This window comes from Macaca thibetana, chromosome 6, assembly GCF_024542745.1.
Source record: "Macaca thibetana thibetana isolate TM-01 chromosome 6, ASM2454274v1, whole genome shotgun sequence".
In the NCBI taxonomy this organism is placed as follows: Eukaryota; Metazoa; Chordata; class Mammalia; order Primates; family Cercopithecidae; genus Macaca; species Macaca thibetana.
This window is the reverse complement of record NC_065583.1, coordinates 72,439,596-72,463,936: the sequence shown is the minus strand read 5'-3', so window position 1 is coordinate 72,463,936 and position 24,341 is coordinate 72,439,596. Positions and strand designations below refer to the sequence as shown.

The 24,341-nt window shown below is 32.9% G+C and overlaps 1 protein-coding gene across 10 annotated transcripts in view; it reads left to right on the top strand.

The window, feature by feature from the left end:
• FER (FER tyrosine kinase) overlaps positions 1-24,341 on the top strand; it is a 725,379-nt gene that overhangs the window by 581,423 nt on the left and 119,615 nt on the right. For all 10 annotated transcript variants that reach the window (XM_050794609.1, XM_050794604.1, XM_050794601.1 and 7 more), the window contains one exon: positions 2,063-2,157. In XM_050794609.1, the coding sequence (XP_050650566.1) occupies positions 2,063-2,157 (95 nt within the window). The remainder of the gene's footprint in view (positions 1-2,062; positions 2,158-24,341) is intronic.

The following is a 24,341-nucleotide window of genomic DNA, read 5'->3' as shown; positions in this document are numbered from 1 at the left end:
TGAAATTATTGTTTTATGTTAAAAATGAAACTTACATTCATGCAAACTTCCAAGTGTCCTCTAGTATACACTAGAAGTATATATTTAGATATTTAATATTATCTGAGTTCATGCTGTATTGTGCAAATTTCTTAGTTTCTAACCTGTGAAATTAAAGTCAAACATCATAAAACCTTTCTTTTAAATTTCTAGTAGAAGTTGCAAGGCCAAAGTTATTGGCAGAATATTTCCTTTAGAATTCTTCCCAGTCTGTCTTTTCATTTCTATCTTTTTATATTGTCTAAAACATTTTTATAGCTCTCCTTGCTTTAGTTGTACATGTACAATACATGCATAAATTTTTTGTCTTTCTCCGAAGTTACCTTTTTCGTCCTCTTAGGAAAGGATACAGCAATTTTCAAATATGAGTGAATTTATAACTATGTCGATAAGATAATAAAGAATAAGATTTGGTAATAGAAATAATTGGGACAGACAGGCATCTGAGGGAATTTAGTTTATTTTTAGCTCATGTTTGGAGTTCTATAGGTGAGTGCATTATCAAGTAGAAGGGGCTCACTGCCCAATGTGCTAGAAGCCAATACCGTGACACCAGGTCTTTGAGAAAAGAAAAACTTACTGTTAAACATCAACTGTTACTGATTTCAGAGCAATATTTTTATTAGAAAAGGTTGAGGGGGTAGATTCTGAAATTACTAAGTGATTAGTGGAAGGGGAAATGAGAGGCCTGGAAAGTCCTTGGCCACACATGGTTATCTCTTCATGCAATCTCATGGTTCATATGTGCAAATCCAGGGGGAGTTAGTCTAAACTATGTACTGGAAATTCAGGCCATGATGTTAGCAAGCTTGTTCCTGCATAGATGCCAGTTAGCCCTATTTCTTCTAACCAATTTCAGCAGTTCTTTTATAAACAACGGGAGTTTCAGTGATAGAGCAAGTTGTTTCTTTTTTTATGTGCTATCCTGCAAACTCAAGGATTTTTGTTAGTCATTACTGTGTTGCGATTTTTTTCTTAACTCTTTACGGACATGGTTTCAAGTCTATCCTACTTTCATAGCCCACTGATGAAATTTTGCCCTTATCCAAACAAAGGCAACTCTGCTTTAGCTGAAGTCTCTGTTGAAACTCTATTATTCAATTATCCATTTGCCAACTTTCTCAGAACTTTTGTTTCTACCATTTTGAAATTGATCCTGATCAAGAAAGTATTTAACTATTACAAAATCCAATGAAATGTAGCATTTACCAGTATAAAATGATTTCTTATTTTCTGTATTTTAAAATCAAGTATGTGTGTTAAAAATAAATATATGTATGCTGCCCCAGCAGCTCACAATTTTTGGCCCACTAATACTTTTCAGCTATACTTTTGTGGTAGTGGCTAAAACCAGATATTATAATTTGAAGGGAGTTGTACATGTTTTAGATTAACTAGTTCATTTCTATTTAACATGGTTGTTAATCATTCAGAGTAGATAATAATTTTTAAAAGAATATTTAATTAAGGATAATTGACTCATTTGCATCCATATTATGTTGCCAGTATGTACCAGTATGGTTGGGCCTCTGTGTCCATGGGTTCTGTATCTGGGATTTGATGAGCCACAGAACAAAAATATTAGGGGGAAAAAAGTTGATGATTGCATCTGTACTGAGCATGTACAGAATTTTTTTCTTATTATTCCATAAACCATACGGTATAACAACTATTTATATAACATTTACATTATATTAGGTCTTACAAATAATCTGGAGATGGTTTAAAATACGTGAGAGGATGCATGTAGGTTATATGCAAATATTGCACCATTTTGTGTAAGAGACTTGAACATGCATAAATTTCAGTATCCACGGGGGTCCTGGAACCAATCTCCTACAGATACTGAGGGAAGACTTTACTCATTTGTATACATCTAATTTATCATAATTTGGGGTCATACCAAAATTTTAAAAATTGAATTATGATTCAAGAGTATTCTAGTTGTAAACACTATGTGTGATCACAAATTAATGCTTTATTATTCAAATGATAACTATTCTTATATTTTCATCTCATCTAGAATTCTCAAGCAATATGATCATCCCAATATTGTCAAACTTATAGGAGTTTGCACACAAAGACAGCCTGTCTACATCATTATGGAACTGGTTTCAGGTAATGTGATCTGATAATTTTGCATGCTGACATTTTAATGTCATGTTTTATTGTTTTTATATGTTCAGTCTCTTTGATTTCTCCTTGTAAAGTTTCCAAGGATTTTGTCTAACATTTCCAGATAACAAAAGAGTCTGTACCTATAGTCAGTATTTTTATAGGCTGTAACACTTTGCTGTTTTCTAGAAAATGTCAACTGCTTTTTTAAAAAGATTTATTATTAGAATATAGTTACCTATGGAATTCAGTTATATATAATCTTCATGTGCAAAACACTAGAAAAAGATAGTGTACTTAGACTTTATAATAGTGACAGTACTATCTTATATTTAGTTCATTGTATATCATTTTCCAAGTACATCTCCACACAACCTCTCTTCTAAATGTTTGAATTAATTTTTAATAATTTTTTTGTAGAAATGGAGTCTCACTATGTTGCTCAGGCTGGTCTTGAATTCTGGGGTCATGTGATTCTCCTGCCTTGGCCTCCCAAAGTGCTGGGATTACAGACATGAGCCACAGCACCCTGCACAACCTCTTTTTTGATGGTCATATGTAATAATCTCACAATGCTTTGACTCACTTTTGAATTATGAACTTCTTTCATATGTGGACAAACAAAAAAGTGATCAGTCTATGAATATGTCTTGGTATTTATTTCTGGTGACTTTCAACACTTTTATGTTAACAACTTTTGACAAAGAAAACTTTGAAGTGCTATATTAATAGTATGTTTTAAAGTTTTTTTCATTGTCCAACGTCCTGTTGTAGAAAATACAATCAGAAGTAAAATTTGATCTCATAAGCTTTACAAATAGAGTATTTAATAAGTGAAAGGAATTTGCTTTACTTTTAAAAATTATTTACTCATTTTAGGAGAAATTTAAATAAATATGAAAAACCTTTCTAATTTTAATTAAAATATGTAAACATATTGTAGATAGCTCATTAATTTCTGCTTACAGAAATTAATTTTTCATGATTTGTAATTATTGGTCCTGTTTTGTTATACTACTTTGCTTGCTATTGAAATATTTCTCAATGTTACCATGTAACTGCAGAATACCTAGCTCATTATCATCTTTATCCTCATCAGGATGGCATTGTCTATGTTAGGTACATTGTATGTTTTAATGGTTTAAATGTGTAAATATTATAAATACATACTAACATTTACATGGGTGCAAATGAAGCCCCTGAATAATAAGGAATGCCACTGAAAAACTTAGATTTGGGAGGTGGGACGGACTTGAGGAAAGGTGATTTTGGTCTTACTGTAATTGTTAAAGGACCATAGATGCAAATTCCAGATGGCAAGTCCAAATTAAATAAAACAAAAGAAGGTAGTTTTGTACAGGAGCCAAGCAAGTGTTTATCTAGACTCTGACTAGTAACCTCTGTTTATATTTTTTAAATGAATAAGAATAATAAACTTCATTAGAAAATTGAAAATATAATGAAAGGTAGAAAATTGAAAATGAAACCTTCCACTCAGTCTCTCTCAAAGCTAATTGCTGCTTACAGTTTTAAAATTTTTTTTCCAGAAAAATGTTTAATGCAGATGCTTTAAATTTAATTATGAAACAAATTATACTCCAACAGTATTTCAGATCTTGCTTTTTTTTTTTCTTATTACTATAATGTGTGATGGTTTTACTGTTTTACAGTTATCTATACAATTCTACCTTTTTCTGGTAATGGCTACAGAATATTCCATTTTGTGGATTTACGTAATTTATTCAACCACAACTTTATTTGTGGATACTTTGGTCATTTTTATTATTTGTTTTTACAAAGTGTTCAATGAATATCCTTGGACTAACTGTAAGAATCATTTGGAAGTGTATCTATAGGTAAAAATTCAGTAGTGAGATTGTTGGATCCGAGTTTCTGTATTTTGATTTACGTAAATGTATTAGCTTTTGATTTCTCCATAAGTAATTATCACAATCTGAGGGCTTAAAGTGACACCTATTTTTTTACCTGACAGGGTCTGTAGGTTAGAAGTCCTGACAGCCTTGACTGTGTTCTCTGCTCAGGGTCTTACAAAGCCAAAATCAGGATGTCAGGCTGAGCTGTTATCTGGAGACTCTGGGGAAGAATCTGCTACCAGACTCATTCAGTTGCTGGCAGAATCGTGTCCCTTGCAGCGTACCTCTAAAGTTCCCATTTCTTTGCCTGCTGTCTGCCAGGGGCATCTCTTAGCTCCTTGAGGTTGCCTACATTCCTTTTCACATGGTCTTTCTATCTTCAAAGCCAGCATGGGCCTGCTAAATCCTTCAAGTGTTTTGAATTTTTCTAACTTTCTCTTATGTTACTAGGTAAAGAATACTCTCTACTTTTAAAAGGGCTTGTATGATTAGATCAGGCACACCTGGGTAATCTTATTTTAAGGTCAACTGTACATGATAGAACATATTACGAGTAGTACTTACACTCATAGGGATCCAGGTATTAGAGTAGGACATCTTTGGAAGGCCATATTCAAATTCTATCCACCATAGTAGATTTTGCTAAATTCTCCTAAAGGCTGTTTGCAATGTGCAATCTCAAACCTTACTGGTGAACTTTTCATATTCAGTTACATTAAGTTCATTCGTTGGTCTTGCAGTTTGAATGCATCTTTTACCCGTGCATGATTTTATAGTATTATGCTTCAGTCATTCGGAAAATATCAGATCACCAAGTCATGCAGATATTTCAAATAATGATATAACTCATTATGTAATATCACACATTTATTAATGTCACAAGTCTCGTCAGAAAAGTAATGGAGGCGGCTGGGAACACTGGCTCACTCCTGTAATCCTAGCACTTTGGGAGGCCAGTGGGGTTGGATCATGAGTTCAGGCATTCGGGACCAGCCTGGCCAACATAGTGAAACCTCATCTCTACTGAAAATAAAATTAGCCAAGTGTGGTGGTGCATGCTTGTAATCCCAGCTACTTGGGAGGCTGAGGGAGGAGAATTGCTGGAACCCGGAAGGTAAAGGTTGCAGTGAGCCAAGATCATGTCACTGCACTCCAGCCTCAGTGAAAGAATGAGACTCTGTCAAAAAAAAAAAAAAAAAAAAAAAAAAAAAAAAAAAACAAAAACAAGTAATGGAGGCTATCAAGCTCATTGTGGCAGATACATGTTTTGAACAAAACTATAGCACCCAAGTTTTTTCATGCCTCTTTGTAATTCCTTTTTCTACCTTTTACTAACCTGTCACAGCCAACCACTAAACTGCTTTCTGTCACTATGAGCATTTCTCAGAACTCTTAAAAAATGGAATCATGCAGTAAGCATTTTTTTCACTAAGTATAATTATTTTAAGATTAATCCATATTGTAATGTGTATCAATAGGTCATTCTTTTTATTGCTAAGTGGAGTTCTATTTAATGAATATACTGCAGTTTATCTGTTCAGCTGTTGATAGACTTTTGGATGATTTCCAGTTTGGGGCTATTCTAAATGAAGTTGCTATAAACATTACTGTACAAGCTTCATCTGGACAAATGCTTTCATTCTCTGGGGAAACTGCCTAGTAGTGGAATGAATGGATCATATGACATTTGCATGTTAAATTTTTTAAGAAACTACCAAATTACTTTCTAAAGTTTGTGTTCTAGTTTACATTCTCAACAGCAGTCTGTGATAGTTTCAGTTCCTCCACATCCTCATCAGCACTTATTTGGCCTGGTTAGTTGTTAGTCTTTCTAATACTTCTATACCTTATTGTTATTTTAATTTGCCCTTTCCCACTGAATAATGATGTCCTTCATGTTTTCATGTGCTTATTTGACGTTTGTATATCTTCATTGGTCAAGTGTCCAAATCATTTGCCTATTTTAAAAACTGGGTTGATTGGTTTCTTACAATTGAGTCTTGGTTCTTTACATATTCTGGATACAAATCCTTTTTCTCTCAGTCTATGTCTTGTCTTTTCATTCTCTTAACAGTGTCTTTTGAAAAACATCTTTATTTTGATAAAGTTTAATTTATCTATTTTTTTCTTTTATGGATCATACTTTTGATGGTATATCTAAGAAAACTTCGTTGAACCCAAGTTCAACGAAATTTTTAAAAAAAGTTTTTTTCTTAATTTTACTTTTAGAAGTTTTAACGTTTTAAAATTTATAGTTGAGTGTAGGACCCATTTCAAGTTAATTTTTGTATATGGTGTGAGAAATGGTTAGAAGTTTATATTTTTGGCATGTAGATATCCAGTTGTTCCAGCACCACTTGTTTTAAATGACTCTTCTTTCTCTCTTGACTTAACTTTTTACCTTCATATAAAATTCATTTTTCCATACTTACATGTGACTTTATTTTTGAACTCTATTCTTTTCTCTCAGTCCTTTTGTCTCCATGCCAATACCACAATGTCTTGATGACAGTAGCTTTATAATAAGTCTTGACTCAGAAATAAATCCAAACATATACAGCCGACTAATTTTTGACAAGAAGGCACAAAGGGGAAAGGATAGTCGGTCTGACAGGTAGTGCTGGGAAAACTGCATTTTCACATGCAAAAGAATGAAATGGGACCCTTATTTATACCATACACAAAAATCATCCCAAATTGGATGAAAGACCTAAAATAAAGCTAGAAAGTATGAAACTCCTAGAAGAGAACATGGGGGAAAATTCTGGGACATTGGCCTTGCTGATGATGTTTTGGATATTACAGCAAAAGCTCAGGCCACAAAAGCAAAAATAAATAGGACTATATTAAACTGAAAAGCTTCTGCACAGCAAAGGAAACAATCAGTACAATGAAACAGCAACCTACAGATTGTAAAAACTACTTGCAAATCATATACCTGATAAGGGGTTACTATCCAAAATGTATAAAGAACTCATACAACTCAATAGTAGAAAAGCAAATAACTCAGTTTAAAGATGGGCAGAAGAGGCTGGATGCAGTGGCTGACACTTATAATCCCAGCACTTTGGGAGGCTGAGGCAGGAGGATTGCCAGATCCAGGAGTTCAGACTGCCCGGGCAATGTAGTGAGATCCTGTCTCTGTGAATTTTTTTTTTTTTTTTTTAATTAACCAGATATGTTGACGTGTGCCTGTAGTCCCAGCTACTCAGGAGGCTGAGATGGAAGTATCATTTATGCAGGGAGGTTGAGTCTGCAGTGAGCTGTGATCGTGCCACTGATCACAACAGATGTGCCACAATAGAGGGAAACCTTGTCTCAAAAAAAAAAAAAAAAAAAAAAAAAAAAAATCACATACAACTGATGTGCCACAAGAGAGCAAAACATTGTTTCAAAAAAAAAAAAAAAATTAAGACTGCAATAAGATACCATGATGAATAGGAAACTTAGCACCTTAACCTCCAAGTACAATAATGCCTGTGCTTACCTGGGTAAAGCTGATTAATTTTAGAAAACCTGAAAAAAGATATCAATCTCAACTTTGTCTTTCACTAGGGATTAGTAACTACCCCCTTCGTTTTGACCTGAATGTTCTTTTTAAGTTCAGAACTTCCTGGAAGTAATTAAATGTTAAATTATCTGGTACATTGCTCACTTCACACAGACGCATGGCCCTTGGCAATCCTCAAACTCATCTTAATTTTAAAATGACTTATGACTTTGAAACTTTTCTGAAGAGTTTTCACCAGACTTAAGATGTTGTCAAAATTTTTCTCACCTCTGTAACATGACATCTTATTTATGGTTTAAAAAAAGTAATTGAGTTGATTCAGTTTATTTTAGGCTTAGAAATTTTAGGCTTAGAAATCTAGACATGATTATTTATATTGTTCTCATAAATGTCTTTAAGATTTACATATAAATCTTTCAATTTCAAAATTCCTTTTCTTTGAATTTTTCATTTTCATTCGTAATTTCTATAATACATTTCAGTAATTTTTGCCAAAAAGTTAAATTGTTTTAAAAAATAAACATTTCACCCTTCCCATTTACTGTGAAATTTTATATGGTCACATGATTTTAACAGTCAGTTTCAGTTATGTGACTTCACAGCTATGGAAGGTTACTATGGTAGTTAACTGGCAATGACAGTTTCAGCTGCTTTAGTAACAAATCCCAGCATTTGGAGTCTGGGTACTTGCCTGGCATTTGTGTCTTTCACTCTTGATAAATGTAGAAAGGATAAATTGTGCCAACAAAGGATTAAGGAATGTGACTCCTGGCTTGTACTCACTAAAAGAGTCCTCAAAGTCTGAACTGGTACCTTTCCTAACATAGTTTAACCCATTGCCAATTATATTACAATTTTACTTCACAGTAATCAGTTTTGAGGCCGATTAAAAGAACAACATAGTAATTATCTAATTAATATTTCATTCAAAAAATTTTAAGATATAGCAACTCAGTGGCTGAATTTTTTAACGTTGCAAACAGATTACTAAAGAAAACCCAATACTGTGGAGTTTATTATTTTGTGTTGTTTGAAGATGATGGTAGAATATTCCTTTAAAACAACTTTGATATGAGGCTAAATGCGTGCAATTATAAATTAGTGCACAGTAAGTTTCAGTTTGGGAGAAATGAGTACTTTTTTCTTTCTTATGTTAACTGATATTATCTAAATCTAGACATTCCCATTTTTATTTTATAATTCAGGAGTATTACATTACTAAAAGTTAAAATATTGTGCTCTTGGTTGTCATTTTACATCATGCATAATACATTTGATATATGTGTTTTCAAAACAACGTTTAGAAAGATAGCAACTTTAATTTGATATTTCTTTCTGACCCCAGTGATACCTTGGATTACTTTAGTATTTCACTTACTACTTAATATCCCAAAGCAAATACAGATGGAATAGTTTAAACTGGCTATTCCTGCAGATACTAAAGTCACTAATGTCCTTGTAAATTGGAGTTACTTTATTTAATTTACATACGACATAAGTTGGTATCCTATTGGCATCCCACATGTGTGGTATTGACCGTTTTTCCTATTGTATTTTAGGTATACCCTCTTAGTAGGCCACTCTTTTTTTAGTAGGCATCTATTCTAGTAGTATATATTCTTTCCCAGAGGTTGAGCTAAATGATAAAGACATTAACCCAGAAGAAGAATATAAGAAATGAAATAAAAATATAACTGTTTCAGTTAATAGGATCACTCCTGTAAAGGAAAAATATCTATAACTATTACTGTGTCACTTCTTTGAGTGGTTTTAAAGAGTGCCAAGGGATTTTTTTCTATTAATGAGGAAATGTTGATATGTTCTAAGAAACATTAAGTTTTCATGGTACATTTGAGCGATAGATGCATTATGTATGTCTGAGTACTATTACTCATATGCTTTTTATGTTCTGAGCTTCTGATGGCATTTATACCTATGAGTAAGTACCCTCAGCAAAGAGGCAAGTGGCATGGTGAGCGGGACAAAGCATGTTCTGAACCACTCTTGCTCTTAGATTCTGTTTTTTAAATGACTTTCTGGTATTTGAAGTTCCTTCACAATTGAAAGTGTAGGAGTTATGAATGAACATTTCTTTAAAGGTACTATGAGTTTCACTTTTGGCTTTGTAGGTGATCATTTATATATTTTTGTTACTATACATGGAAAAGTCTTAAAATTCCAAAAGATGAACAAAGGTTAATGTAATATTTTAAATAAGAAAATGTACTTTATTGGCAGTCTACTTATATTTGATGCAAATGTTAGAGGTATGAGCAGGACTGGTATAACTGGTGAACTCAAGTGAAATAAAAACCACATTTTACGTAAAATGGCTTGTTTTTACAAATAGGTTTTTACCAATAACCTATCCAATCTATATGAATCTAACAGTGTGTATCAGTATGAAATTTTCGTTTTATCAGAATTATAAGGCAAGCTATAATTTCATTAAAACACTTTGGAGCCAATACTGTTTTTCCAAGATTAAAAGACAACTGAAAATCATTTGAATCAAAATTAAAAAAAAAAATTTATTGAATCCAAGTTAAAAGTGAATATTGTTTTATTTTTTCCTGCTTGCACTGATGTACCATATTCAGAATCTATTATGTAGAAACCAAATAAAAGCCATGATCTTGTCAGCATTAGCCAAAGGTATTGTAATGCCACTCTTTTTTTGTAAATTTTATCCCTTTTTAATTATAAGTTAGCCTCTGTATTCAGAAATGATGATGATAAAATATATCTGGACTCTTCTCAAGTTTGTGGAAGCAATGAACCTTATGCATTAATATTAAGGAAGGTAAATCAGCTGGGCTTGGTGGCTCATACTGTAATCCTAGCACTTTGGGAGCCTAAGGAGGGTAGAGCATTGAGCCCAAGGGTTCACAAATTCATTTTGAAGGATTGCATATTATATTAAGCATTGTATAGCCTCTTGTCAGTGAGATGTAAAAGTAATATTACAAACTGTCGTAACAAGGTTTTGTATATTTGGAACTTTTTAATTCTTTATTTGCTTTCATTTGTCCTTTTCTGTAAAACTAGATTGTCATCGGTACCTATTTATAGGTGTGTATTTCAATTCCAGAGATAATATGATTGAGAGCCTAATAAATATACCTACAAAATGTAACCTTTCTTTGAAAGAGTAAATTTGCCTAAATTCTTCTGGGTCAAACTTGAGAAAACATGATCACATTTGACAATATCCACATTCAAAATGAAAGCTTTTATACAGCAAAGTGAGAGTGATTAAAGAGGTGACTTTCTATAGTGTCTTTAACTTTTTATTGTAGGAGATTACATATATTAAATATTTTCAGGTTAGAATCTGTTTTTTTAGACCTTCTTCTTCTTATGTGTTTGTCTGTGTTAGTATGAGGAACCCTTAGCAGATCATTGATAAAGACTTCAAAATGAAGTCTTGTCTCATAAGATGATACCTGCTACCAGCAAGTGTTTGAATCTCTGTATTTTCTATCTTGGCTGCTACAGATTAAGAAATAAACCCTTTCTATAGTTAACACCTATCATGATTTCATGCCATTTGTTGAACAGGATGAGAGACTCAAATATCTATTGTTTTACAATTTTTTACATCTTTTTATGTGCTTCTTTAAAATAAAAGATTTTGTACATAGGTAATTACATAGCACAAAATTTATAAATATTATATCATTGAAATTATTTGTTTTTAAGAATCAAATTTATACTTCTAAATTATTTTTAACTTAAGTAGAATTTCTAAACTAATGAGGCTATTATTTAATGAGCTTTATTATTTCAAAAATAGTTGAAACCCATCAGTTCTGATAAAAATAAACCCAGGAGATGCAATGATTAATTTATTTTTTGTTGGAAACAGATGTGTCATCCTGTATTTAAGTGACTGAAACTTAGAAGTACATCTGTTTTTCTTTAAGACTTTCTGTTCTTTATAAACCTGTTATTATGAGATTTGGATTAATTACACTATTTGTTAAATACTTACTGAGCACCAGCTTTGTTCCATACAAAATACACTAGTGAAAAACACATCAGTGATCTCTTTTCTCAAAGAAATCACAGTGTAATGGGAGAAACATATGTTTAACAATCACAAATTTATTTCAAATTTGATATAAAAAAAGTGATCAGAGAGATTGTAGCAGGTGGAACCTGATTTGTTTTAGTGGCCTTAGGAAACATCATCTAGAGGTGACATTTGTGTTAAGATCTGAAAGATAAAAATAACCTTTGCAAAGGGCTAGGAAAAGGCTCAGATAATAGCAAATGCAAAAACCTGTGGTGGGAAAAGGCTTTTGTGTTTGGGGAACAGAAAGTTAGAGTGACTGCGGCTCAGTGAGCCTTAGAGAGACTGACATAAGATTGGAAAGGTAGGACCTTACAGGTCAGGGTAAGCAATTGGATTTTATTTGCCGTACAGTCAATCCTGTGTTAGGGAGTGGAGTGACTGGTTTGTTGTTGTTGCTGTTGTTGTTGTTGTTGTTGTTTTCAATTTTCAGAGATTACATAGGGGACACCAAAACCATCTTTCTGTCCATGACCCCTGTTCTCCTTAGTTTCTCTTCTTGGAGATAACTACTCTTACTTTTTGTGAGATTTTTATTGTTGTTATTTTTGTTTGTTTAGTTTTGTTTTTATACTTCCAGGGCTTTTTTATGCAAATGGAGACATATATGCATATACATCTTTTTTATCATGAATGATAGCTTGTACACTGTTCTACCCTCTTTTTTTTTTATTTGATAAAATATCTTGGAGTTATTTACATCAGTATATGTAGATTTAATTTATTCTTTCAATGGCTCAGTAGTATCTGTTTGTGCCTCCTTGATAATTGTGTTTTCTGATCATCTGCTACTATAGTAATACAGAGTGCTTCAGTCAAAATTTTGTACATCTATGTTTTCTTTCTTGTAGATATATTTTGGGTTAAATTCTACTCTCTTGAATATCTAAATAGATATGGTATAGGAAAGATTCATGAACATTCCCAAAAATTTATACCTATAGATCCACAGTTCAGGCAGCATTTGATTTGAACTTAAGAGATTTCTAGAAAAGATAGTGGCTCCCGGTGGAGCCTGTGCTTCCAGAAGCCTTTATAATATTTTATATAAAAGCAGGTATGTATAGGAGATGAGTTTACAAATAGTCAAGCAAACCCCATATTGAGCCGTGATCATAGAAGGAATTTTACTCTCTATGAATAAGAATATCAGAAGGTTTTTTTTTTCTGATCCCTCTGTATAATTTCCCCTCAGACCAAATTTACTGTATTCTAGAGTACTCGATTGTGGAGTCAGAATTTCTTTAGAAAACTGAGAAAGCCCAGTGGGAAACATACCTGCTCCCAAAGCGTTTAGGTCTATTCAGTCATCATTTGTGTTGCTCTGTTATTACCCAGTTTAACACTTATAAAAAGAAATGCTCAGTGGAGTACAAAATGCACTGTAATTCTTATTTAGATGCTGTTATACCTGGAGCTGACTTTCGCCAGTCTAAACATGACCACTGTGGCTTTGGAACCATATATGATTTTAAATTATTGCTCTACTATCATCTGTGTGACTTTAAGCATGCTACTTGATCTCTTTAAGCCTCAACATTTTTACTTATAAAATGGGGAAAGAATATAATGCTCAAAGGGTTCAATGAAATAGTATATGTAAAGAGTGTGGCTCAGTTCTTAACTCATTTTGAGTTCTTAGTAAATATTACCTGCTGGTAAATTAATCTGAGCTGAGAAATAACATTATGTAAAGATTGGATTTTCAGTTCAGTGAGCTATCATGTTCTTGTAATGCCTAAATATTTCGGAATAAATGATATCCAGTCTTTGGAAAACTCAGTATTTTCACAGCAGTAGTCGTCGCCCATTTTAGCTTAGACTGTGTAGTCCAAATGTTAACTAAATAATTAAAAAATGAATCTGAGGCCTTTAATTTTTTTTCTCTTCCTTCTAGACTATTATAAAAAAATTAATTTCAGAGAAAGAATGTTGTTAATGTGTAGATCAGTAAACTTTTTCTTGATATTTGCAAATATTAAACCTTTATATTCTAAGGAAAAATCATACAAACATAATACAGCAGCTTTCAGTAGACCAAACATGTTATAAAAGTCAGCCATAAATATAGAAAGGAATGTGTTTCTGAGGTGAGATATTAAAAAAAAAAAAGGTTATTTGTAATAGGCAAGAGTTTGGAAGGCAGTTTGGCTAAGCAAAATCACAAACTCAGAGATAGTAAGAGATAGACAAATCAAAGTTAGACAACACGTGGATAGTTAATAGGTGGCTGAGAGGACAAGAGATCTTTAGAGAGTTTAAAAACTGTCAGAGATGGATAAGAATGAATAGAAGAAACATTTCTGACATGTGCTGAGACACATAGGAAACCAGAGTATGTAAGACAGGGTTAAATGATAAAATAAGTTGGGTGCATTGTCTCCACTCTCTGAGTATATTGAAGATAGATTTATGAAGAGTTTAATTTTAATAGTTGAGGTGGAAAATGATTGTGGTATGAAGAGTAGCTTTTGAGTCCTAGTGAGGATGGGTTCTGGTAGTATTCCAGAGAAAATGACAAGGTTGTTGCCAAAAGAAGAAAAGATATTAATGTCAAAGATTGTTTAAAATGTCCTTCTATTTCCAATTCAGCATTGACATCCCTGTGTTATTTACTTCAAAAGGATGAGCCATATATTTTTTTTTTTTCTGTTTAACTCTAAGTGGCTAAGGAAATAAAAACCTTAATGTAATGGATGATGAGTAAAATATTTGGTCTGTTTTACTTCATTTGTTATAGGTTTGTAAATCTTAGTGTTGAATGGACAATGAAGTTGTTTTATATAATCTACAGTCACACATAAGTTTAGACTATGGAACAATTCTAAGATTGTACTTTTATCAGTTTTTACAGTAGCGATCTTAAAAGTTGAGATTTGCCTGTTCTCCTTGTTAAGTGTAAATCAAACTCATTGGCAGTCCATTTATGTGCTTTTTTGGGGGTAATTATTACATGATAACCTTTTTAATAATAAAGGTTGATTTTTTTTTATCTCCGCAACCATATGTCCCTGTAAGTCCAGAAATAGCTTTTAAATAAAGCTGGGAAAATATTATTAAAAACATTGAGAGAAAAGGAGATAAAAACATATTTCACTTGGTCATATAAATGAAAGCACATAAGACATGCCACATGTTTTTAGACTTAAGATCTATCCAGTTCAGTATAATATGTTGGGGAATGATACCCTTACAGACTGATTTGAGGGAACAGTATATTTTGAAAGGGAATATTTTAAACATCACCATGTTTGGTGATGCGTATACGTACCTTTCCTCAGAAGATAATCAACTTTGGAAATATTAATGAAAGAAAAACCTATGAAATTTAGGTGTTCCCTGTGATGAGCAAGATAATAACAGTAGCTCCATAATAATATAACACTTACTGTATGCCATTTTACAGATGGAAAAATATGCATTGAGTGGTTAAGTGAATTACAAGGTGGACCTGTTGTTAAATTGTAGAAAAAGAATTTAACTCTTGACTCTAGTCGGTATAATTTAGACTCAATACTTGGGAAAAGAAAGTAGAGAAGATCTATACTGTTAAAAATAAGTCACAGTATAGATAAGGCTTTTCTATATTATTTAGAAAAAAGGACAAATTTAGAAATGCAAATAACATAATTCAGAAACATTTCAGGATTATTTGCAATGGAATAGAGATAGTTTGATTATAATTAATGCAGTTGTTTTATAATATAAACATGATTATTTCATGTATCTTTTGCTGCAAATAGACATTTTAAAAAAATAACTGATTCATCCATCTTTCAACCAACAGGTACATATTAAGTATCTATCATATGGCAGCTTTGCTATGGATAATATATACCATGAATTCTATATTGTATTTTCTATAATTGTGACTGTTCCAAATTTATGTATGTCTGTATTCTATTAATGAGAATATCAGTAAAAACATTTCTTAAGCCAAATATTACACTATAATTAAATTTTACTGGTTTTTCTATAATGCCCTCTTTCACTTCCAGGTTACAATAGAAGGCATTATGTTGCATTTAGTTGTCATATCTCCTCAGTCTCCTCTAGTCTATGAGAGTTTCTCAGTCTATCCTTGTTTTTCATCATCTTGACAGTCTTGAAGAATATTAGCTACATGTCCATGAAAATGTTTTGCTAATCGAAGTTTGTCTGAATTTTTTCTCTTCACAGTTAGACTGACCTTACGGATTTTGGAAAAATACCACACAGGCAAAATGCCCTTCTCCTTATATCATATCAGTAGGTACATCATATCCACATAACATCACTGGTGATAGAAACCTGCATCACTTGAGGAAACCATTTTATAGTGACAAATAAATGCCTTGTAATTTTATCCGTATATATATCATCTTTTTCATGTGTTGTTCCTATTATGCTTGAAAATATACAAAGATCCTAGAATCAGACAATTCCTTTTAAGATATAGTGTTCCCACAAATCAGTCTATAACAGTATACAGTCTTATCTCTAAAAAGCTAACAAAATTTTGGGTTTTTTTCCTTGTTCCAATTCAAAAAAGTAGTATGTGAGAAGAAGACACAGGGAATTTTTATTATGTTTCATTGATAATGCAAAATAATTTTAGAAAGCATATATAATCGACATTCTGGACGTCGTATGTCCAGAAATTTTTAACTAACATTCTTATTAAGCAACAAATTAATGAGTAGAGAAACTGGAAAAAAGCCTTTAACTGTGAAAAGCTTTACATGGCAATGTTTATATAATTCTGCCCTCATGAGGGAGTTTTTCTTCCTAAATATTTGCTAGTGATATGGCATTTTTGGACGATCATCTTGGTGGATATCTAATTTGAGTGTGAGTTATGTTACAAACCTAATTCTTCATACAGAAATATAAATCAGAAAGGTATTTTAGGTTCACATTTTTCTCATATAAATAAGACCAAGATTGTATATACATTGTACTATTTGATATAAATAATTTAGATATAACTAATTAGATCTTTTAAGAAAAGATTTACCCTTACGACATTTCTGCTTTCAAGCAGGCTTGATTTTTCCTTTGCTACCTGAGTGCAATTAAAAACATAACAGAAAATAAACCTCTTTCTATTCTATGCTAGTGAATGAAAACTGTAAATGATGTGAGTTGGCATGTATTTCAAAAGGTAGTCTTATCTAACGTGTTAGGTTGGTGCAGAAGTAATCGCAGTTGTTGCCATGAAAAGTAATGATAAAAACTTTTATTGGCAACAACCGCAACTACTTCTGCACCAACCTGATATTTTTCAGAGTCATTAATTCCTCTGGATTTGTTCCCAGGACTTTGAAAACTCAGATTGTGCGGTATTTTCTGTTGTTGTTACAACAAAAAATAAATGAAATCATATGCCTTAATCAAGTGATCCCAGAAAAAGCAGTAGGCCAGGGATGTCGTGTTTCCCTTTAATTCAGTTTTTTAGTGCTAGTGGGTTAAAGCTGTGTTTCTCTTTCCACATCCAGCTATCAGACTCAAAGGAAATATAAGGTCTATAATGAAATCTGCTCGAAGATGAGATTTGCTAGGACTGAAGTAACAATATCACAAACTGTGTGATTTAAAACAACACAAATTTATTCTCCCACAATTCTGGAAGTTAGAAAGTTCAAAATCAAGGTGTTACCAGGGCCATGCTCCTGCCAAAAGCTCTGAGGAATAAATTATTCCTGCCTCTTCCTAGCTTCTGGCAATTCCCAGCAATCCTTGGTGTTTCTTAATTTGCACGTACATCATTCAGTTTCTGTGTCTGCAGTCACATAGCCTTCCCTCTGTGTGTCTTTGTGTCTCTATATTCAAATCTCTCTTTTCTTTGTTTTATAAAGACGTCATTGGTTTAAGGGCCCACCCTAATATGACCACATAATAAGTAATTACATCTGCAAAAATCTTATTCCCAAATAATGTAATATTCTGAAGTCCCAGGTAGACATGAATTTCGGGGGCACAATATTCAACCTAGTGCACCCAGTTAGTTGTTTTAATTAATAGATCTATGTCTTTTATTGGGTTATGTTATATTGGAAGATAGTTACAAAACAATAGTTTATGTTCTGCTAAATCCATGATACATCTGATGATTTGAGATACTTGAGGAGCTACACTGTCCAATCTCAGCTTCTAACAGGACTCAAACACCTTGAATTTGGCCAGTGGTCGGAGCATTGATGACTATCTCTATCCTCATGGCTTGTGCCATATAGTCCGTCATAATTTATTTAAGGATAAGATGAGCTCTGAGACTGGTGTTAGGCTGTGAATCATTTATACCATAATTGATCCTAGCTAAGGGGCCAGTATCTGCACCTTAGCGTGTCTTTATTTTGTGTTGTTTATATCTCACCATTATGTAAATATCTAATGGGGAAAACTGTATAGTAAAGAGTTTGTGAATTTAAGGAACTTTTGAACTTTAGCACATAGCCTTTATGAATGTGATACTTTCATATCCAAATAATGATTACACTTGTCCCTTCGTAAATCAACCCCTCTCCCCTTCCATATATTCCAAAATTCGTGCATACTCAGATCCTGCAGTGGGGCCCGCAGAACCCACTTATATGAAAAGTCGGCCTTTGAGAAATATCCACATATAAGTGTACCTGCACAGTTCAAACTGTAGTTGTTCAAGGGTCAACTGTATTACACTATACTTAGGAAGGAAAAGTAACAAATTGTTAAACTCTTAATAATAAAAAAATTTATTAATTTGTGTTTACTTGGATGAAGCTTTAAATATTGAATAAAAGAATCATTACCCAAAAATTTTACACTTTTTATTTCACATTTTATAAACACTTATTTTGTCTTACTCAAAAGCATATTTGAAACTTGAGGTTGGCTAAAATGCAAAGAAAATAGAAATCATAGTGAAGGAAAAATAAAAAACTAGCAGGGCAAAATAATATCTAGAGAGTATGCTGTGTGCAAAACACTGGTTTAAGCACTTAACATGTGGAACTTCTTTGATATCACCATAGTTCTTTAAAATATTATCATCAGTTTACAAATAAGGAAACTGAAGCAAAGAGAGACTAAGTAATGAGCTGTCCAAGATTCCACACTTTTCAGTTGCTACTTGTCAGAATTCACATCTAGCCAGAATCCAGTGCCAGTTCTCTGAATCACAACCCTATAGTGAAACCAGAGTAGAACTGTTGTATCAAAAGACACATCATAATATCATGCAGGATTGCTAGAGTTGGGTCTCAAATTAATTTCTAACATCTTTAGAAGTAAATCAAAGATAGAAATTCAATAAACTCTACCACATTCGTAGTTACTACAAAATTTAATTTAAATTTTCCCTGGACCCATAGCTGTCCTTGGCCCTAAAGCCTGGAATTCCATATACTTGGAGTTCCACTCTGCAGTACTGTTAATACAGTAATGAATTTTACAGCTATCTCTTGGAGCAAAGCTCAAAATAAATTAAAGAGGGTGGTCAGGAAACCTGATTTCATAAAAGCATCGAAGTACCATTTAGAATCTTCATAGAACTTGAAGAGCTGCATGTTTTGGAACCAAGGCTTTGCTCACTTTTGCGAAAGCAGAGTTTGGGTCATACACTTTGGCATGAATCATTTTTCAGATACAGTGTGTTGTGCAGTAAGTGATGTGAAAACTTGAGTAAATGTTAGTTTGCTGTGCTAAGTATTCTTGATATTAACATATAACATGGTTAAAAAGCAAATGATTCTTTGGAAATATAAACAGAAAAAAATACTAATGAATTGGTGACTTGTTCATAGTATTCTATATATCAGTATGGAATATATCAAATTGAAGTTATATCTAAACCAGGTATTGCTAATTTAATAAAATCAGTTTTTAAGCATCAAAATTCTGTGTGTATATATATTAGCTTTCTAACTTTTCTTGTGTCCCCTCTATACAGTTCCCCTTGCAAATCCTTCAACACTTCTCTCATCTCTTGTTTACTCTCCTCTCTCTCTTCTTGTTCTTTCTTAAAGAGTAATTCCAAAGATTCCAACTTAGAAAAAAATTAATGTAAAAAATGTAGTTATTCCATTAATACCATCGTTTACCACTTTTCTATTTTTATCTAAGCATGGGATGTTAATTACATCTAGTTGTAAAACTGATCTATAAATCAATACCAAATATATGAAAGCATATAACTTTTGAATATTATTTTCTAGATTGTTTCTTGGCTAGAAATATCTTTGGAATGGCTTTTGCTTAGCATTTTTAATATGTACCTGTCTGCCACTTAAAAACATACCTAAATTAATCATGGTTGGAAGTTAATCATAGAGCTTGCTATAAATGTATTTTGTAATAAGGAATATTATCTTTTTTCAGTTTGAAATGTTTCTTCCCTTTTAAAAAATAATTATCTGGGATTCTCCACATAGGAGTGACATGTATATCCATAATCATAATAAAGTATATAAACACCAATTATTTTTATAATGTATCTTCAGAAAAGAAAATCAATTAGAAGCTATTTCAGGAAACACATACTCTTTAACATTTTTTATCAGTCTATGTTTTTCCAATTGGAGCTTTATAACACCCACCTACGTTTTTATATTATGTGAAGCATTTTTATGGCTGTTCTAAGAATTTATATCATCAAAAAAAACCACCAAATTATATATAAAGGGAAAGTGAAATCACTAAAATTTAGAAACAAGACAGTCAAAGTTATCTTCTATCATGTAACAAAACAGTGACAGAAATTATTATGTAGCAACATTACTAATATTAGGCTAAAAGAAAACTTTATTAGTATGCTTTCATTGAAGTAAATTTTACCCTGTTATTATTTTCTCTTAGTGGTCATTCTGAATGACTGGCTTGCCCACTGGATAATTAGTGGATTCATGTACTTTTTTATAGCATTCTGCTGTAATGGTTTTTTGTTTTTTGAGACAGGGTCTTGCTCTGTCACCAGGCTTGGAGTGCAGTGGTATAATCATGGCTCACCGCAACCTCTCCCTCCCTGGCTCAAGTGATCCTCCATTCTTTCCACCTCAGCCTCTCAAGTAGTTATGACTACAGGCGCATGCCACCACAGCTGCCTAATTTTTGTATTTTTTTTTTGGAGATGGGATTTCACTATGTTGCCCAAGCTGGTCTCGAACTCCTGGGCTCATGTGATCCGCCTGCCTTGACCTCCCAAAATGTTGGGATTACAGATATGAGCCACTGCACCTGGCCTGTAAAGTTGTTTTCAAACTGGAAGTCTGGGTTAAGTTCCCTATAATAGCAATAACAACATATAGTAACAACAGCAACACTAAGAGCAAATATATCTTGAGTTTTTAGCTTTATGTATTTCAGACACTGTGCTAATCACTTTTGAATCTTCACTTCAGCCCTGTGAGGTGGTTATTTTCATGCCGTCATTATGGATGATGATAAGCCTGAAGCCCTATGGCCAGAGCTGGTACACAGAGCTAAGTTATTTATCACAGAGAGCCTCTGAATCAGGCCAATCTTCTTCACGTCTCTTACACTTGTCTGCCTTTTATATACCATCATAAATGTCAGCTACCTCATCTGCCTTTTATACACTGTCTTTAATATCAGCTATATTATTAAAAGCAATAATGAAACTGCATAGTGCCAAATTTTAACAATAGAGCTAAAATGAAAAATGTTGAGGCACTGTGGGGCAAAAATGTTTGTGAATCTCTTTAAGACAGTGAGGAGTCATCAAGAGCTATTTCAAGAGAAATCCTATTTAGAGTACATGAGCAACTGTAATGAAGTTTTCTTAGATTTTTACATCAATCTTGATTTTTCCCTTATTATATGAATTAACTGCTAAATCAAGTTTGGTCTGGACAATTAACCAAAAAGACTTTAAAAAATACCTTAAGGTAAAATAATTGTTAATAAATATCAATAATTTCTATATTCAGAATCATCTTTTAAAATAATATATCTTACTAATGGAAATTACTACAAAATGAAGACTATGGAATTCAGCTTTTTAAATTGATTCTTCCCAGTTACCATTCATTTTAAAGCATAGTATCAATTTGTTATGGTCCATTTGCATTGCATTGCATTTGCATTTGTAAACTCTCTGTCGTTAAACCTAACAGAAGTAGACCGTGTATTGGATACCATCCATCAGTGCAATACTCCTTGTTTCCTGCCCTGTTGACTTTATTTTTTCCATAGCTAGTAACGACTATGTGTATCACTTGTCTCACTAATAACAGCCAACCATATTAAGGAACAATGAAAAAGGAGTGGATATCACACAATTAATATTATTACTGATTTTTTAAAATGTTTTTAAATTTGAGAAAGGAGCATTATAAAGAACTTTCAAACCCATCTGATTAGGTTTTTTTGTAATCATAAATAATTTGATTTGTTTCATCTTATATAGTACTTAAGTATTATAATTTCCACTTTACACAGGAGGAAATTATGGATCAAAAAGATTACTGTAAACTTGCAGATCAAAAAAGTTTTTGAAATAAACTAATATCAAGTAGTACTAGTGTCAGCAATCACCAGTATCCTCAAGAGACTGTAAAAGTCCAAGGCTGGGCCCAAGAAGTATCCAGGAGTGCTTCATAATGGTTCAGCAACATCTGTGTGAAAAACACCTACAGTATAAGAATACAAAAGAAGCAAAATGAAAGACTATATGCCATGGTGACATTCCCTCTATACTCCCTATATACAGCAGTTAAAGGCTCAAGGATATGTCCATGGAATCTACAAACTATCACAGCAGTGTTAATCTTAAAAATAATGCTGTGGAGAATCAGGTAGTTTTTTAGTTTATTACTAGCCAGAAATATATTTTCTCTACTGATGAGATGATTAAAATCTGTGTGCCTAATTTAATATTGCATTATTTAGGTAGCTGCATCTCTGGGTCATATCTCTACATCTGTCTTAAAATTAGGAGATGTTCCAGTTTATTTTTCTTTCTCAGTCAACCTGGATAGATCTGGAGAATTGAGCCAGCTGTGCTAATGTTCTTTTTTCTCTTGAGTTTACCTCAAGAAAGAGGAATATGCCTCTGATTGGGTCTGTTTACTGACTCTCCCTCTTTCACATCATCCACACAATGACAAGTTGATAAACTGCTTTAGAATAGACAACTGTTGTAAAAACTAGTTACACATTTAGTAAATATTGACCAAGTTACTCAAATGATGGGTGTAGTCACACATTAGAAATATAAAGGACTGTAAACCCTGTGTGAGTTTGTATCTTGAAAAATTTGCCAACAGATTATATAGAAGGTCTCCATTATTTTCTCATATTTTGAATACTGTCAGAGTTGGTCCCCTTATGACTTAGTAGGTGCATGAGAGAAGGTCACTAGTAATTGGGTTTTAATATATAGCTACCTGCTAAATACTTTTGCCAAAATTCTTACCTGATCTCTTGGATGGAAAGAAGAGAACATGTGACATTGCATTCACTTTCATTTGTTCTTGTGTATCTGCAGACCACATTTGAGATCCTCAGTCTTACCACAACCATACCCACATAGTTGAATATCAGACTGAGTGAATTATGGGAGACATTTAAAGATGAATTTGTGTAAATTCTCCTTGTTTATTTTTTTCTAGTGGTGATGTTCCAAGACTGAAACAAAGAGATATTTACCAGACCTATTTTATCTTAGTTGAAAAGAAAAATCCTGTTAAAATCAACTTTAAGATGCTGTGATTATGGAAGTGTCCTAACCACTGCTCCACCTGGGGCGAAAGGTAGAGAGAAGAAACTGTCCATAAAGGTGGAGAGAAAACTTTCGCAAGGGGCAGTGTTCATTGGGAGGGGTGGGGAAAACACCTTCCTCTGTGTTGGAAAGTGGGAGATACTGGGAAGCAATTGAAGGCTTGTTTGACGTTGGTAACTCCAGATTGGTGCTCTGAAGTGTGGACTGAATTTATTATTTCATCGTAAGTCTGACTGTCTTATGGTGCAATATTAGACCATATTTACTGAGTGAATGAATTGTAAAACATAATATTTTTAGCTTTTTCCTCATTTTTTTCCTAGCATTAATAAAATATCTTCCCCTGTATGCACAGTTGGAAGTCATACTAATATTGTTCTGGTTTTAGAAAGAACACATATCAGTGTAGATGACAGAACCCCTAAGTAGAATTCTGGCTTGAAGGCCAAGGAAATGATACCCAAGAAAGGTTATGGTTACCTCAAAGATACCTGTTCAGCACAGAAAATATCACATTAGATTAGATTCTACAGACTTTTAGACCTTTCCCTGTGTAAACTGCCCTGCGATGTAGCTGTCAGACACTATAGCCGAGCCAATGCAAACCCCACAGTTTTCTCCTAATCCTGACCCCATTTCTAGACTTAACGCTACATGCTTTTTTAGCAGTTTCTGATAATTTATTAATTACAGAAAGTAATTTTTGTTTGCCAGCCTTTCACGGTGATCGTGACTTCACCATGCTCTACATTTAAGCTTATAGGCTTGGTAGTTTAATAAAACTGCTACTTTTTATGATAAATACATTTTCCCCCCATGGTTAAATGAATAAAGTATATCTAGAGTGAAAAACAAAATCCCAGTTATACATAGCATTTTTCTACCTGCTTGCTCATTAAACTTATATGCATGTCATAACATAAAAATAACACACTGTAAGAAATAATCTATGATAACTTGAAAGGAATGCCTGTGTAATCTGAATTATTTTGATGCTGTCTCTGGCATTTAACCTATCATTTTAATGAA